Source organism: Caretta caretta, chromosome 10 (assembly GCF_965140235.1).
Source record: "Caretta caretta isolate rCarCar2 chromosome 10, rCarCar1.hap1, whole genome shotgun sequence".
Taxonomy (NCBI): Eukaryota; Metazoa; Chordata; order Testudines; family Cheloniidae; genus Caretta; species Caretta caretta.
The window spans coordinates 16,796,160-16,814,174 of NC_134215.1; the positions used below are offsets into that span (position 1 = coordinate 16,796,160).

The 18,015-nt window shown below is 39.8% G+C and overlaps 1 protein-coding gene across 1 annotated transcript; it reads right to left on the reverse strand.

The window, feature by feature from the left end:
- Window positions 1–584: 584 nt before the first annotated feature.
- UQCRC2 (ubiquinol-cytochrome c reductase core protein 2) lies at window positions 585–17,293 on the reverse strand. The gene is made up of 14 exons (XM_048865860.2): window positions 17,098–17,293; window positions 14,821–14,913; window positions 14,540–14,689; window positions 13,609–13,673; window positions 12,610–12,666; window positions 12,139–12,263; window positions 10,215–10,312; window positions 8,175–8,232; window positions 7,904–7,999; window positions 6,414–6,613; window positions 6,033–6,113; window positions 5,280–5,356; window positions 1,926–2,079; window positions 585–829 (listed from the first exon to the last, which is right to left on the reverse strand). The coding sequence occupies exons 1-14, from the start codon at window positions 17,131–17,133 to the stop codon at window positions 746–748; spliced, it is 1,374 nt and encodes a 457-aa protein (XP_048721817.1). The 5' UTR covers window positions 17,134–17,293; the 3' UTR covers window positions 585–745.
- Window positions 17,294–18,015: the final 722 nt, after the last annotated feature.

The window sequence follows — 18,015 nt, forward strand, 5'->3', positions numbered from 1 at the left end:
ACTTTATCAGCAAAAGGTTCACTTTCAAAATATTGATTTTGAAATTAGCTAAACTGAAGATTTAGCATAGCATGCCTTGACTGCCTAGGATATTTGAAAAATCTGGATTCTCAGATGAGAGCTGCTATCCAAAGCCACTCTTCCAGATCTTAAGCAAAAACCTGCTAAAGTCTCCATCAATCCTACCCATGAAGGGAACATTAAACATTCTGCTTCGTTGAGTCCAGTGATCAAGGTACAGCAGGCAAGTGCTAGAACTGCAGTATATTGCTTTCAGCTTTTACAGGTAAGTCTGATAATTTACTTCAGGTAGATATGGTGCAAATGGCAATTTTACCAACAAGTATTCTTGAATGTGTTAAGGATATATAACTGGGATATTAACTGTGGCAATTACAAATTTTACCTGCATCAAGAATGTAGTTAGACTACTATTATTCTCTGGTAGTTTTTGCAAGGCACACACCAAAATGCCAACTAATTGTTTCACTATATTTAAGTATTTTTAATTGATAATGTTCAATGTTTCCATACTTATACATACCTTACTTTCAGTAGATAAATATTAACAAAAACGAAGCATATGAACGTAGCAATTTATTCAATATATGCAAGCCCACAAGTTAATTATCTATTAATTCAAATGTCAGAATATTAATCTAAACAGGCTGATTGTAACTTATGTATAATGTCATTGGCATACAGTGAAGAGTCCAGTTTGAATCTGCCTCAGTTTTTTTTCCTACTACAACTCATCAACAAAAGGGGTATTTCCCAAGTTCCCGCTAGCTGCCATTGATTTCTTCCCATCAACAAACTTCTTTGCAGCCTGAAAAGAAATAAATAAAAATTGGACATTAAGGAAACATCCATTAGGCACACTGAACAAGCTTATCTCATTGCTTCAGAGTCCCAGCTTCAACTGATTTATGGAATCAGCAATGTAATATTTCTTATGGCGATGATTTTTAATAAGCTGTCTAAACTGTCTCAGTTTGACAGATTAATGATATCAGCCTGAAGAATGTAGAAAAGTAGCAACTTTTCCCAGCTCTCTGAAGTGGTCATACATATGCCTAACGTAGAAAATATTTTCTATTTGGGTCAGAAAAGCAGCAGAAAGGTCGAGTGTATCAATCACTGAAGGTAGAGTCAGGAAACCTAGGTTCTATTCCCAGTTTGACCAGTGACCTCCTGTGTAACCTGAGCAAGTCACTTCGCTGCTCTATGAACTCTATGTCCCTCCCACCTTTTGTCTGTCTTGTCTATTTATATTATAAGCTCTTTGGGGTAGAGACCATCTCTTACGATAGGTTTATACAGTGCTGAGCGCAATGGAGCCTCTAGGTACTACTGTCATTCAAATGAGTAATAGCAGCTTTGTGAAGAGATTTTGATGTTCTAGATTTGTTTTCCCCACTAGATTTCCAGATGGAATTTGTTCAGTTCAGAAACCAAGATTATAATAATTGTTATTACCACTAGCACAGCGTCTCAATAAAATCCTGTGAGGTATTCATTTTGCTTCTTACAATCACACCCTAGGGTTGAATCCTCCATAACCTTACTCAGGTGGAGGATTCCCTACTGACATCAGTGGGACATCTCCTGACTGTAGTTTTGTATGATTAGGTAAATAGCTGGAATTTTTCCTATGTTTACTTGTAATGGTAGAATTCAGCTAAATTCTCACAGCTATATTGACTTTGCCATATACAATATTAAAGATTGTTCCCATCAGTAAACTAAGCAGACAACTGAAAAGGCATAGCCAGCAGAGATTTGTAAGCATCATAGAACCACTTTTTACAGGGTCCCTGTATACATATTCTATACACCCAGAAGAGTATGCTAGTCATAATTGTGCATAGCAAAGCTTATATGGAATCATTCTGTAAACAATGTATATGGACACATTTACTTACATTCACAATATCAGCAGTGGCTATGGAGTCAATGTTTTGAATTACAGCTGTTGGGGATGTATATATACCAGATGCCAATGCCTCGGAACCGATTTCATCAAGTAACCCGTCTGAGGTCTCAACTAACATCAAGTATGTGGCTTTCAGATGATTTCTGCCAAACAAAGTGTTGAGAATATCTGAGTAAGTAAATCTTGCAATGTTACTCAGTAGTTATAGACTAAATTAGAACTCCCAGTTGTGTGTAGTTTTATGCAACTTCGGGCTCTTAACTTCACTTCTGCTTTAATGCCCACCTCTGAAGCATTAGCATTCTGGGGATAAGCACCCTGCGATACTGGGATATTTTTATGGCTCTTCAACTCAATGATTTAAAGTCTCCTGCTGTGTTGAAACAGAAGCTTTCTCTTATGAGTATGGGAGTCTAAAACATATGATCAGCTGAAGAGGTAACAGAACTATTCAAAAAGACAAATTCCAGAAAGCTGAGAGGTAAGGTGGCAGAGGACCTCCCACCCCCTGCAATGGTAAGAAAGCTCTGGAAAGATTTTCAAGGGTCAGATACCAACTAGAGGCAGAAATAAAAGATGGAACCCTCAAGCAGGGCCTAAGGTAGGTATCTCAGCACACTACCCTTTCTCCAGTAGCGAGGGAATTTTTTTTTTTTTTAAAGCTTCTGGCTGGAATGTGAATATTTCAAGCCTTGTTGGGCAACTTTCAAACAAATTTAAAGAATGTGATCATTTCAGTATTTTCTAGCCATAGATGTTCAAGTTTTAGCGTTGGCAGTTTTTTGAAAATTAGAGATTTCTGGTTTTAGGTTTAAAACTAATTATCAGGTCTCACCTAGAAAAGTATAGACAGTTTTACTGCAAGGTGTAAACAATTAACAAAAACAATTAACACTTTTCTGTATAATAGGTTAGTGCTTCATTTAAAGAACTGTAGCATAATACTTTTTGTTCCCTTATTATTTATTTGCCTCAAGCAGGTTCCCATTGCTAGTCACAATCTAGTTTATGAAAGTTAGTGTTTATTTTTTATTTTTAAAAGTAAAATATTAACAGTTTAATCCAAAATGATGATCTATGGCACACACTATAATTGAGAAGTAGTGTTAATGTTATGACTGAATTCAACTAGGGCCACTAATACCTGCATCAAACAGTAATAATAATTATTTTTTTTTAAACTACACCCCAACTACAGGAAAAATTAGCAACATACTCCAAGGAAGATAATACGGAGAAAAACATTGCAGAAGAAAAGAAGTAGTGAAATTTATCTATATATATTAAGAAGATTTGTATTCAGTGCTATAAATAAACCAACAGGTAGAAGATTTAACATCTGGCTGATGAGAAAGGATATGATAATTTGTTTATCATGTTTTGTATGCAATCATGCAAAGTGTAACACCAATTTTCTTTAAGTTCTACATACAATCTTATAATAAATAGATTTTATATACGCAAGGACTCAGTCACTTCTATTCACTGTCTGCAGCTGAATCTCCTGTGGGCTGTAATACTTTGGCCTAATTTTGGCTGTTAGGTTTAATGTGTAGCAGTGGCCATTATATACAGAAGATCAGATTAGATGATCTGGTAGTTTCTTCTGGCCTTAAACTCTATGGGTATGCCTACACTGCAATTAGACACCCGGGGCTGGCTCGTGCCAGCTGACACGGGCTCAGGCAAAAGGGCTATTTAATTGTAGACATTCAGGCACGGGCACTATGATCCTGTGAGTTGGGAAAGTCCCTGAACTTGGGCTGCAGCCCAAGCCCGAACATCTACACAGCAATTAAAAGAAAAGGAGTACTTGTGGCACCTTAGAGACTAACCAATTTATTTGAGCATGAGCTTTCGTGAGCTACAGCTCACTTCATCGGATGCATACCGTGGAAACTGCAGCAGACTTTATATATACAGTGGGAGGAGGTATTGTTTCATATTCTCTGTGTATATATAAAGTCTGCTGCAGTTTCCACGGTATGCATCCGATGAAGTGAGCTGTAGCTCATGAAAGCTCATGCTCAAATAAATTGGTTAGTCTCTAAGGTGCCACAAGTACTCCTTTTCTTTTTGCGAATACAGACTAACACGGCTGTTACTCTGAAACACAGCAATTAAACAGACCCTTAGCCCAAGTCAGCTGGCACAGGTTCAGCTGCAGGTTTTTAATGGCAATATAGCTAAACCCTATGACTTGGGATAGTAGTTGAATTTTACTGCTTTAATTTAGAACAGAAAAATCACAATACAATCCCAGAAATTAACTGCACCTTAATTATTACAGTTGTACTCCTCTGTATTATTAGTTAGCTATTGTGTTTGCAGGCCTGCAAATCAGGAACTTCCAAAACTGTTAGTTTTGTCATCAGAGACGTGGCAATATTACTTTCTTACTTTATAGGGCTTTCAAGATTAGATACTTAATGTCCTTGGATAACGCACCACCATCAATTTAATGCTTTACGTTTTCAAAACATTTTAAAAATACCATTTGCAGGTCCTCAATATTAGTGTTTTGAAGATGTAAGTGCATGCTAAATATTGCTGGTTGGGGAATCATCTCAGTGTTATCTTGTAGGGAATTTCCTAAATAAAGCAGTTTAGAGAAGTATTTAAACTGGAATTGTATACTCTTGTGTGCTATAATTAAATCACAGCTTCTGCTGACAGCTGTCATTTACATCTAATGAAGTAGTTAACAATAAGCTATTCTTTAAGAACACTTTTTGCTGATTTAAAAAGTTCCTATAGGAATTGCTGCTAGCATAGAATTTGCTGTCATTTTCTTAACAGCAACAGCAATACTTTAATTGGGTAGGTAGTGTATACCATTCCCATCCCTGCATGCTTTTGCTAGGTATAATTACAGAGGAATGAGTCTCAACCTAGGTAGTTATACCGTACACCTACGCAGTTGAAACTGTTGCCCTACAGAAGCCTCTTTATAAATGCTTACTGACAGGAAGCTGAGCATCTGATGTTAAAACTCCACTTCTATAACAAATTAAAGCAGTGACACTCAGACCTCAGAGCCAAACTAGTGATCAACATTACCTAAAAGTTACAGTAGTGTAAATTCATTGTTTCATTTACTATAGTACTATATATTCATATTTAAACAGTATGTTAATATATATGAATTCTCACAGAAAAATGATTGACCAAATATTATTTTATCAACTACAATTGGTTAATAACAGAAAAAGCATCCTGATCGGTTAATAATTAAATCAGTGTTTTAATATCAATTGCTATAAAGAGCCACTTGCAGCTTGAAAGCCCCAGTCTGAGTATCACTGAATTAAAGTGTTTATTAGACTTTTTTGTATCAACTTACTTAGCCCTTGTGACATCTTCATCAGTGATACTGCCCTGAGCAATTGCCTTTACCTGGTTCAGAGCAGCCTTAATGACCTAGGACAAAAGTTAAGCAGTTTTTTAAATTTGGCACTAATGGCTTGATCATTCCCAACCCACAAGGAGTCTTCTCTTTACTGAGCAGAAACAAAAGACATTAAGTTTGAAAGGCTGCTTCATCTGTTTCACATTCCATTTTATTGGATCATCATTCTTCTCAACCTCCTCATATATTAACAGCCTCCTCCAATAACTATTCTACACTGTATTCAGTCAGGGGGGCTAACAAAAAAGTTTAGTCTGTGCTTTGAATCTCATACTGCCTCCAAAATGATCCCAAGTCCTTACACCAAATAAAATGCGATCACACTCTCTTCCCCCATTAGATTCAAACCCAGCTCTCACAGATGATCAATTCAGCCAGGTTTCTGCCAGCAGCCTAGTTCATTAGCATCCACTTCAAAATGGATACATTTAACTACTTATATTCAGCAATCTCAAGAATGCCTTCACTACTGCTACTTTATTTTTGTACTTGTACTTCCCCAAAAACAAGCCCTATTCCGTGCTTTGAGGAGTTAAGTCTTGTATCAATAATGCAATGTTAGTTTAAATCCAAGTCAAAAGAAACATTTCAAACTCTTGTTCAAACTACTAGATAGTTACACTAATAACTAGAATTTAATAAGCGAATATATCTGATCAAACCAACAAATTCTAATCAGCAACTTACCTCCCCAGCAGCAGAAGCCTGGGATATAGTATAAATCCCAAAGAGTCCAGAATCAGAGTAATTGACATTAAATGCTGTAGCCTGTGAAACAAAATTTTCAGTTACTGTTCCAATAATGAAGATTGGATACTCAATTTCTCCTTCAACAAAATAGCTACCAGTGGTATCCAATATGCTAGAATTTAGAAAGATGGGTTCCTTCTGTTGAAATGAAACCAGACATTCCATGAAATATTTTTAATTTGTGTGCTAATGATTAAAAGAAAGGTTCTAGCATATGGGGCTTTAATCTCTCAAAGGACAAGAACGGTTTGGTATATATTTTTCTATTGCATTTGTTTTTTGTTGGGAAGGAAAGTTGCAATAAACCTTTAAGCTTACATCAAATGGTTGATTAGTTGTCTTAGCGATAGCTTGGAACAGTTTGCTGGAAATATTGCTTCCCCTTTTAATAAGAGGTCCTGCACCTAGAATATGCTGAAGGACACTGAACGCATTTGCTTCTGCACTTCCAGTAGCAACTCCTTCTGCTACTATGGCAGCATGGACAAGGCTTTCACCATTCTGTTCCCTGATTTCACCTGAAAATAAGAACAAAGAAATTATAGTTAAAAATATAATGTATTAAACTTAATATGTGAATTAGTTTTTATCATATACCTCCAACAGTGGTTTCTAGTCAGTAAAGAAGAAAAGCCATTAATGAAGTTTAGTTGTAATATTAAGTCCACAGGATCTTGTTCCAAATATTGACAGTGGACATCAGCATTGACAGTTCAAGAAAAATAATCCCCTTGTTTTATAAAAACAGAAAAGGTGTAAGCCTTACTTTTTCACAACTTTCCCATAATCAAAGGGCCAAATTCAATGGAGATATACTTGCGTATTCCAGGTCTGAATATGGTCTAAGGGCTTGTTTGTATGGTGATTTAGTGCATGGGAAGCCAGGGTATGAATCTACAGTGCACCAGCCTGCCAGGCACTAACTGGCCATGGGGACCATGCTGCTGCACACTACAAGTTTGTAGTATGTCAAAGCGCACATATGGAATTAGTGCATGTCTGCAGAGTTCACACAGTTATTTAAGCGTACAGCAGGCTGGTGTGCAGTAGATTTATACGCTAGCTTGCTGTGCACTAAATCACTGTATAGACAAGACCTTAGATCCCCTATTGCAAAAGCTACAAAATCCATTGAATATCTGCCTGAAGGGAACGAGTTCTCACTCAATAGCTAGATTTTGACTGTCTGAAAGATTACTTATTCCACATTTTAGCCAACCCAAATGTAGTCCAGTTATCACCTAATTTTCTGACTTAAGACTGTTTTCAGCTGGTTGCAGAAATAACCAGATTGTTATGCAGAATGAAACTGTTTGAATATTAGTCCAAGATACTGCATCAAAAGACCTGAACTGGTACTCAAAGTTTGTTATGAAATATTTAGTGGCCTTCCTGGAAAGTGAGCTTTTCAATACTCCCCGGTATCCCTTTGTTACCTTCCACACCCCTGGGACACTTTACTGTTTCAAGTACACAAATTCTGGTATGGTGCCACTAGGTTGTGTGTTTTCACTTTATGGAATATAGTGGAAGGATGGCCCTGTGGTTAAGGCACTGGACTGGAGGTTAGAAGATTTGGATTCAGTTCCCAGTTTTGCCACAGACTGTTCGCCATCTTTGTCTTGCCCTTTGTCTATTTACATTGAAAACTGTCTCTATTCCTGTGTTTGTAAAGTACACAGTACAATGGGGGAATCAATCTCAACTGGGCTCTTGAGGTCATACTTAAGTCTTAATAGAGAAGACCAGCACAAACCTTGTAGTTACCAAAAAAACCCCCACCCCAAACATACACAGACTGTGTTTACCTCCACGATATTGGGCCTTAACACCAGAAGAACCAGCCCCGCTCCTGATATTTAGAAATTGCTGTCCAACTTGTTTTAGTTCAGAATGGCTTACACCTGCAATATATTTGTATTAAAAAGAATCACATGTAAATTAACAGTATTAGAAAATTAACTAGAGATGGCTAACAATAAGTAATTTAGATGTACTTTAAGAGTGCTACTTGTAGAGATGAAGTTTGATTACTTGCATAGTTTTCTTTTAGTGCACAGTATGACACACAAGACATACCTAGTCCCACCAGAGCCATTCTTGCACTTGTGAAGTTGTTCTGTACAAACTGGTGCAGCTGCAACAATAATGTTGTGCGTGTTAGGATATTTCCACAAATAATAATAAAAAAAAGGCAACAACCATGTGTCAGGTTACTCATTTGAAGTTTTTCTAGTGGCAAAGATCCTTCTAGGTGTCTATTTTGGTAATACTGAAGAACCCTTTAAAGCAGTGGTCTCCAACTTTAAGCAGAAGATCACTTTTTGAATTTAAGTGCAACCCAGGATCTACCCCACCCCTTCCCTGAGGCCCAGACCTGCTCACTCCATCCCCCCTCCCTCCATTGCTCGTTCTCCCCCACCTGCATTCACTTTCACCGAGCTGGGGCAGGGGTTGCAGGCTCTGTGCTAGGGCCGAGGGTTTTGGAGTGTGGGAGGGGGCTCCAGTCTGAGCCTGGGGCAGAGGGTTGGGGTGCAAGCTCTGGGAGGGAGTTTGGGTGCAGGAAGGAGCTCTGGGATTGGGCAGGGGATTGGGGGGCAGGAGGGGGTGCAGGCTCTGGAAGTTTGGGTGCAGAAGGGGGCTCAGGGCTGGGGGTTCGGGGTGCAGGCTCCAGCTGGGTGGCACTTTCCTAGAGCAGCAGGGCTAAGGCATGCTCCCTGCCTGCCACAGCACCACGCTGCTCCCAGAAGCTGCCAGCATGTCCCTGCGGCCCCTCCCTGCAGCTCCCATTGGCCGCAATTCCCCATTCTCGGCTCATGGGAGCTGCGGGGGTGGTGCCTACAGGCAGGAGCAGTGTGTGGAGACCCCTTCCCCCATGCAGGGACATGGTGGCCGCTTCTGGGAGTGGAGTGGGGCCAGGGCAGGCAGGGAGCCTGCCTTAGCCCCACTGAGCCACTCGACTTTTAGCGGCTGGAGACTGTGACTGACTGGCAGAGGCTCGGTCGATCGCAGTCTATCGGTTGGTGACCACTGCTTTAAAGACTCTTTCACAGAGCAAAGGTGGTGGTGTCACTAGCATGAAAAAGCTGTTACAAATAGAATTGGACGCCCAATGTCTTAGGTTAATAAGGAAGTTTAAAAAAAGATGGTATCTACAATTGCTTTGACTCAAAGGAGTGCTCTTTAAATATTTCCAAAGTTTACCAGGAATCAGGTCATCTACAGAACTGGTTCAATTTTTATAAAAACCATGGAAGAAAAACCTCAAGCCGTGAATAAAGTTTGATCTTGCAGTAGCACTTGTTGTCACTGCAAAAGTGACAACAGTTGCCAGTTGCACAGAGTTTAGGGATGCAGATAATTTCCTTTTTAAAAAAGCATGCTCTAATCTTAATGGGAAATTCTGTCCATCAATCTCTGCAAGGAGAAATTACAAACATACGTCCCTAAATGCATAAACTTAAAACTCCAAACTGTTACGCACACAAATCGTAAGCTGGAAAGAGCCAGACCCACCTGATTTTTTATTGAGTTTATTTATTCTGAGTGGCCTCAAGAGAACTGCAGTTTTAGCTCTTAAACTACTGTTAATTTTCACTGCAGTTCTGTAAGTAGGTGTATCCATTGTTCAAATATTGTAATTCTGACTGCAGCAAGTCTTGATGCTTCCAACAGCAGTTGTGTACAGGAGAGACTGTTTTATGCACTCTCCCCGTAGTGGCAGAAGCGTACTATTGTCCTACGTGGAAGTCACTAGCTCTTTGTACATGGATATCTGCACTTCAGTGCAGGTCCTATTGATAAATAATAGAAAGCCAGACACATAATACAATGTAGCCTTTTCAAAGGCTTTGGAATCACAGTTGATAAGAGCCACATGAAAATTTTATACCCAATAACAATTTACAGTCAGAAAAAGGCTGACTTTACTTCAGCATCAGACTAACATTTGAGATGAGGACGCATCTATATAAGGAGTATTATTTTGGGAGAATTGAATAAGCCAAAAATGCAGCTTTAAGTGTCATGAGAGAATAGTTTTATAAAAGAAACTAGAGTTGCAGATTCACATCTGTCTCTTTATACTGTGGCTACAATATGTAAGATATATATTCTTACCTGCTCTGGTGTCATTTTCCCAATCGCATAATCTGGACAGTACAAGGAGTTAGCAAGAGCATTCCGATAAGCTGCAGCATGCAAGTTTTCAAGAACACCTAAAAAAATGAACAGAAGAAACACTCTTACAAAAATGTAGTTTAATAGCTACTTTCACTGAAGAGTAGAGATGGGATGAACATAGGAACTGCGAAAATGGATCAGCATTGTGGTCTGTCTCATCCAGTATCCATTCAGCATCAGATGCTTCAGGGGAAATCACAAGAAATCCTGTATTAGGCAGAGGTCGAATAATCCAGGAGGTCTCATCTTTATCCCTAAAAATTAGAAATTGTCTTAAACCCTAAAGCATTGCTTTAAAAAAAAATTAGCATTAAATTTTAACAAATCTGGATATTCGTATTATCCATAGCGAAGTCCAATCCCTCTTTGAATCTCAGTTCTTCACCAGAACAGCACTGTGTGGCAATTAAACTGAAGTCATTACGCATTGTGTAAAAAAGTATTTCCCTCTACCACTTTTGGATATCCTGTCACTTGATTTCATTGAGTGGCCCTTGTTCTCATGTCCTGAGTCAGGGAGAACAGACACTTCCTGTTTACCTTTTATAATACTAATAATTTGTGTACTTTATGTTCCCCCTCATACATCTCCTTTCTAAAGCGAACAATCCCAGTTTTTTCTTTATCACACCCCTCTGAACCCTTTCAGAGCTTTATTGTTCTGAATGTTGACTTAATGATAAAGCTGACGTTCAACACTCAATGGTCTTTTGCCTAAGTATTACATACACAATAATACAACATATAATAGTAAGCAACATATAGATCTGAAACCCTTCCTCCAATAGCTACATACAAACAGGATGGGTTTAAGAACAGCGCATACTTAACGTTATATTTTCTTGCTTTAAAGTTACATCCATATTACTTCTTTTTTCTTTAAGACCTGACATGGTAGATCATGCTTACAAACCCTTTTAAAAATGGGAGTGTTTAGGCAGTTTAGTACTTTTACAGAAGAAGCTGTAATGTTTCATCAAAAGTAATAATTGTTTATTGTGCAAATATACAACATATCTATGTTTTTATAAATTATCTTAAGTACCCCTTATGAATACTATTGTATAAAAATATGCAGCTTTTAATAGTTCGATATCTTGGTCACAAAAGAGTTTCATCAAAATATCCTAAGTATGACTTGCAGACAAACCACCTATTTTCGGATAAGCTTAAAGAAACCAACATGATTCAATTTTATCATTAAAAAATACTTATTTGAACATCACCTGTTCAATGTGTCAGAGTTTTAGGAAAAGTGCCTGCGCTTCAAAATAAGCTACCAGTTTCCCAGAGAAAGAAATAGGATTCAACAGGGCATGACAATTTGGAGACTTCAATATGATTAAATGATTCAAAACAATGAGTGTCATACAGGAATACTAGTATTACTTAGATGATAGAGATCTTGAGACTTGAGCCCTAAGTTATGCAGATATCCTGAAACAATCTCACCTCTTTGTTGGGTTATTACTAATATACTGATGTAAGACTAGATTGTAATTTAGATTAATTTAATGAAAATGTTTGTTTTAGATAGCATAGGTAGTAAAATTCCATAGAACTTCAAGAAGCCATTTATCCATTCAATCCTAAATAGCTTTCTATTAAGAAAGTTTTTATAATGCAAATGGCTTTTTTTATAAGATGGGCTTACCATGCTCTCCCTCCCTATTCATTTCTGATTTCATGGAGAAACAGACAGACAACTATGACTTTCTCCAGAAGGGCAAGTGAAAAATTAACTGGAGGGGTCAAATTGCTCAAAGTTAAGTGAAGAATCTTCTTTACATTTGTGGGGTGGGGGGTGTTGGGTAAATATTTTTGTGAAACTGTCATAGCTGGTCATTTAAAGCATACTTACTAACTTGTGGATTTTGAAAGACAACTGCTTTATCAACTTTTAATTGTGCCTGAAGCTCTGTTACTTCCCAAGGTCTGAATTCTGGAGCTGTAGTGACATTAATTAGGTACTCCATTACTGTATCACTGAAACAAAAAGACAAAGTTATGAAGGAATCTAGTTAAAGATTTCTTTAAATAAAAGTGAATATAAAGTAGCACATATCCAAACATATCCAAGATATACTGTATTGATAGACCATTCTGTACAATAGTAAGAGTCCAATTTCATGCTACAAAGCACACACCTGAACACTGCAAAACTGTATGTAATTAAGTACAGTACATTAATACTTTGATAAAGTAAACAATAAGGGCATATGTTAGAAGTGATGTTGTTCCCTCCCCTTAAAATAATGGTATTCTGTAGCTTAACTACTATGGTTTCTTGCAGAATAGGCTTTAAACTCAATTGTTACATCTGGATACTTACACATAGTCACGTAGGCATTCAACAGAATAAATCATGTTTTCTCTAGTGGAGGTTACACTAAACGAGAAGAAATTTCAGAAAGTTATGTTGAAGATACTGGATTTGAACATATGTTCCTTGTTGATGTAAATTCCCTTGCCCAAATTCTGGACCAGAATGCAAAAACTCTATTATTTTTAAAAAAGATTGTACTGGTCTTTTAAACATTCAAATGGATAAAAGAAGTGCTAATGTAAAAACCATCTCCCATCTCTACACAAATTCTGAAAAATGCCAACAGCTATGAGGCATCTGTAATTCAGGTACAATTTGACATTTTACCATTACATTTTTAAATTGCAAACTCAACAGAATTTAGGTAGAATTGCCCAGAAAACCTGCCACGAGAGAAGTGTATTTCACTTTTGTCTTTCTGTTCATATTCAATAAAAACCAAGCCTCCTTAAATACATACTTTATTAAAGTTCTTAAATAAAGTATAAACATATCCCTTTGGGGTCAAAGGTTGTACCTTCAACTTAATATCCACTGGGCAACTTTAAGATACATTGTAATAGAATATATACAAGAATGCATTAAAAAAATCAGCAATGTCTTTTGCATTTCTAAGTGTTAGTTTTTGTACTTTGAACTCCCCACCATCTAATTACAAAAACTGCTAAAAATTATGTACACTTGTATTCTTTTGCAAATTTTTCATTTGTAAAACTATGAATAATTGATTACGATAAAGGAATAGAGAACAAGTTATTTTTTGTCTATTACCGATCTTTTTTGAAGCATTAAAAGAAGATTCATACTTCAAAGTTTACATATAATCACATAAGGCAGATCGGTCCATGTAGTTAATGTTCATTGGGCATGTTTATGTATTTATTCTTTTTTTTTTTTTTTTTTGGCACTTTGGGTCATTTTGCACATGGAAATTTTAGCCATACTACCTACAGTTTCCATTATTTTCTCAGCAATTCAGATTATCTTTAAATAATAGTTACAAACCTTAGGTTACCTCCAACAGCTTCAATGCCACGAGTAATCTTGAAGGAAGAGGCTCCCTTAGTAGTCTATAAAAACACAGAAGCAGTTTTTACACTTTTAGGTATTCCAAGAACAATTTTATTTGCATCAGGTTATTAAATATAATTCTAGGCACAACATTAAAAGATATTTCCAGTCTGTTTACCAAGAAATATTTTTTTCGTTTTCTTGTGTACTAACACATTTTCATAATCTTGAATTTTTAGCCAAATAACTAAAATTAATATGCTGTTAAAAAAAAATTAATTTTATCGAACACACTTAAGCAGTGGAAGATAGCTAAAACAGCCTGGGCAGTATTAGGTCTACAACCATAATTAATAAGGAGGTCAGTACTCGAAAAAGATGATTTCATCTACAACCACAGATATGCCCATATATTAAATCAGATCACCAGGGAGTGAAACTGAACTCAATAAGACCTCGTAAGGCACCCTGGAGCTTAAGATGTTCTTATCAGTAAGAAAAACTTTATTTGGACGTCAATTAAATAGTAAATACATATTAAACATTCAATTTATCTTTTACTGCATTCTGTGTATAGCCTCATTAAAAGATTGGTGCAATCGCTCAATTTCTTACAGAGCAACACTGAATTAATGCATCAACGGTTGTTGATGTTTGAGACACATTTCTGACTACTAGAAAGTAATGTGTCATCAACTCATTTCTCCCAGACAACTAAAGTCATCGAATGGTAACAGTTTTTTCACTAGCCACCTGTGTTCTATATGAACCAAGAAACCAGAGGTGGAATGATACATCATCATCATTCAGTTAAGCAATCCAGTACCTCTAGATTAATTTTAATTACGTGGGTGTCTCTAAAAGATCTCAAGCATTTCACCATTTTACCTATCTTCAAAGAATTAAATAGAGGAAAGATACCTACCAAGTTTGACGCAAGACGGAGCAAATGGGAAGTTCCCAAATTGTTGGTGGTTTCATATCTGCTACCTGCTTTAATGAACACACCAATCCTTGAAGCAGGGGAATAGTTTTCCAGAGAGGCAATCACTAAGCCATTTGGTAATTTTGTGATCTGTATAATAAAGAAAATAAAGACCTATTACAGTTTAGCAGTTCGTTAAAGGTACGGTCACCACACTGTTCCTTTGTGATCTGATTCAGTCCAACACAAAAAAAAGTTTAAAAATATTCATTTGCACTGACCTCGAGATCCTGTGGCTGTAGATGTAACTTTCCTCGCTCTGCAGCTGCTGAGGCTTCAACTTTGGGAGCAACGCTGAGAGAATAAAACCTCTTCTAAAACAGAAAATAACATCAAGCAAGATTAAATAGGAACGTATTTCTACTCTCAAATTATATATCACTGCAGTATCTAATGGAACACATTAAGCAATAATTCAGAACATACAGTTTTGAAATACATTAACTAGTGTATGGCAGAATGGTTACCATATCTTTTACCCCGAGGGTTTAATCTGAGCAGTTTCACATTCCTGTTGGAGCCCATTCAAAAAAATCACACAGGTGAAGAACTACAAATTTAAGAATGATAAAATTAATTCTGCAGTCGCAGACTACTTGGGACCTTGATTATCATCAAAATTGCCATATTACACTGTTGTATTAAATATTTAGTTACATGAAAATTATATAGCATACTCTGTGGTCACTACTGCAACTCACCAAGCAATTAATCACATGGAATTTAACTAAAATATAACATAACATGTGGAAGTGATACTCTTAACTCCTTGGTAGAAGTGGCCCTATCCTTAGAGCGCCACCTACCAGCAAATTGACCCAACTTCACTAATAACTGCATAGATGACATGGACTTTCTTTGAAAGAAAGGTTCTCAAACTTTTTTTAGCTAAACTCCCCTTCGGAAATTCATTTCCTATATATAACACCCTCACCCCACCCCTTGTATATCCAAGGGGCTAATCACCACATGGCAGTCAAGGAAGTCTTCTGCTCCCTGCAGTGGCCCTGTCAGCCCCCACGACTTCCATAGCACAGGCTCTGTCTGATAGCGAAAGCAGACAGGGCTCTGTCCAGCAGGCAGTCAGTAGTCCGGGGGGGTCCTGGTGGTCTGTCCAGCAGAGAAAGATATCTGTTGTTGTACAGTGAGAAGAGCAAGCAGCTATGGACAGAGCCCCCTCCTGAACCCTGGTCCTTCAGCACACTTCGTAGGCCCTTGCACCCTTGATAGTCTTGTGGTGCTCTCCCACCCCCACCCCAGGGAGCGCGCCCCACTGCTTGAGAACCTCTAGTTTAGACTCAGGACTACAACGAAACTACAGCAGTAGTCAAAAATCAGAAATGGAAGGCCTCCAAACTGAAGAGATGGACATTGGCATAAGAGCATCCCACACAGCCTATAAATCCCAAAACCAAGAAGTATAATTGAACTTCAAGTGTGAAACATTATTACCTTCTTCCTCAAATGTTAAGTTTATTTTTCATATAAAGACTCACTTTCTCCCCAAAACCTGAGAGTAACGAGTAAAAATTAAGTGACCAAAAAACCCCCCAAACCATGTTGAGGATCTGATAGAATTTTTAGGCCATTAACTTAAGTTACCATGTCTTTCTAGTTACACTATTACATGCTTTTCACTTAGCGACAGGGCTGGTTAATATATTTTGAAGCTACTTGTATCTCAATATAGGTTTTATCACCACAAAGGTGATAATTACTTCATCTCCAGACTCTTTCCTAGTTCGACTCAGTAGTACAGACATGTCTACAATTTATACAGAAAAATACTAGGGCTCCCAAGATATTTATTAGCCTACCTGTGCCACTATCTGCAACAGACAAGGCACCTTTCCCAGTAGGCCCTCAATAACGGTTAGAATTTTTCCACTACGTGCCGACACAAGTCAAGTCCGACAACCAACGGGCAGGCTAAGGCACTAACTAACAAGGTGAGGCTGCAGGTTTAAGGGCCCTACAGGGAATAACCCTTGCGGGGGAAGGAAGGAGATCCCGTCCAGCTGCCTCCCGAGGGATTCCTCCTCCCGCAGCTGCTCACTGCGCGGCTCCCATGGGAACTCGGAGCGGCGGCCCAAGCTATCCAGCCCGGCCTCCCCCAGCAGGGAACAGGCTGCTCGTTTCTGGGAGGGAGAAGGGCAGGTAGCAGGTCCCTACGGGAGCCCCAGGGAAGCTGCTCTGGCCGGGGACAGGCGAGGACTCCCACCCGCCGAGCGACAGCCGAGCTGGGGCCGAGGTGACCTTCAGACACTCAGCCCCGCTCCCTGCCCCGGACACAGCCGCGGGCTCCGCTCCATCCTCCCCAGCCTCCCACACGCCCCTCCCTCGGTCTCAGCTCCACGCCGCACCTGAGAAGGGGGCTGCCCTCAGCCCCCTTACCCGACAGCAAGGCCAGGGTCAACCCCGCCCGGCCCGGACCCAGCCCCCTTCCAGGTGTAAGGACTCCTCGCTCTGCCCCCCCAACCGCATCCCGCCGCACTCACCGAGAGGGAACGAGCGATAGTCGGGATCGCCTTCATCCTCTCCGTGCCGCTCCCGCAGCTGCCTCTGGTGCCCCCTCAGAGAAACAAGATGGCGACACCGGAGGAAGACTCTGCCTTCCCAGCATACACCGCGTCGCCTTGACCTTCTAGCTGTAGGCGACCAGCCTCTACTGCTCCCTGTTCGGGATTGGACAGCCTAGACAGCTAGACAACCTAGACAGCCCTCTTTCACGGCTCGGCCACTGCGTCCGAATGATGTGCGGCGTGCGCCTGCGTGGGGGCGCAAAGCCCCGCCCACTCCCTCCAGTAATTCCCACGGCTCTTCATGGGGCCCCGCCTTCTCTTGTGGAGCGCCCCCTGCGGGGTGCAGGCCAGGGTTGTGCGCTGTGGCCCGCGATCCGTTCTTGTCTGGGTGGGTCGTGCGGCGCCCGGGTGAGCGGGGGGCGGATCGAGGGCTTATGCCCTGCGGTTCAATAGAGAGCCATCACAAATCCCGGATTCTCCCCTTTCCTAGCTGCGCTCGTACCCGGAGATTCCGTAGGATCCCTCAGTAGCTGGGGTAGGGGTAGTGACCCCACAGCACAGGGCGTGGGATTAGTGAAGAGCCGTTGCAAAAAACTGTGATCCCGTGGGAAACAATGTGCTCCTTTATGGGAAACGCATTGCCCGTGCCCAGGGCGTGTCACCCAAGTGGAACAAACAGGTTGCAGGGCTGGGCTCAGGCGGGGACAGTTCCCACAACGGAGGCTCCCTCTATGGGGCATTACGTTACCCCCTGCCCACACGCACCGTGGGTTTACCCTCTCCCCGTGGCGGGTGACCTCCCTCCGCAGTGAGCGAGACACCCCACAGTAAGGGATAATAATGAGCCGCACAATGCGGGGAGTTCCCCATAAGAGTCTGTTCCTTAGAATAACG

Bases quoted from the DNA above. Each gene is read 5' to 3' on its own strand.
- UQCRC2 (XM_048865860.2), bottom strand. From the start codon at position 17,133: ATGAAGGCGATCCCGACTATCGCTCGTTCCCTCTCG. The intron at 12,667-13,608 runs GTTTGTAACTAT...CTTCTCGTTTAG, and splicing joins GCTGTTGGAGGTAACCTAAG to TGTAACCTCCACTAGAGAAA. The intron at 6,614-7,903 runs GTAAACACAGTC...TCTTATTTTCAG, and splicing joins TAAGGCCCAATATCGTGGAG to GTGAAATCAGGGAACAGAAT.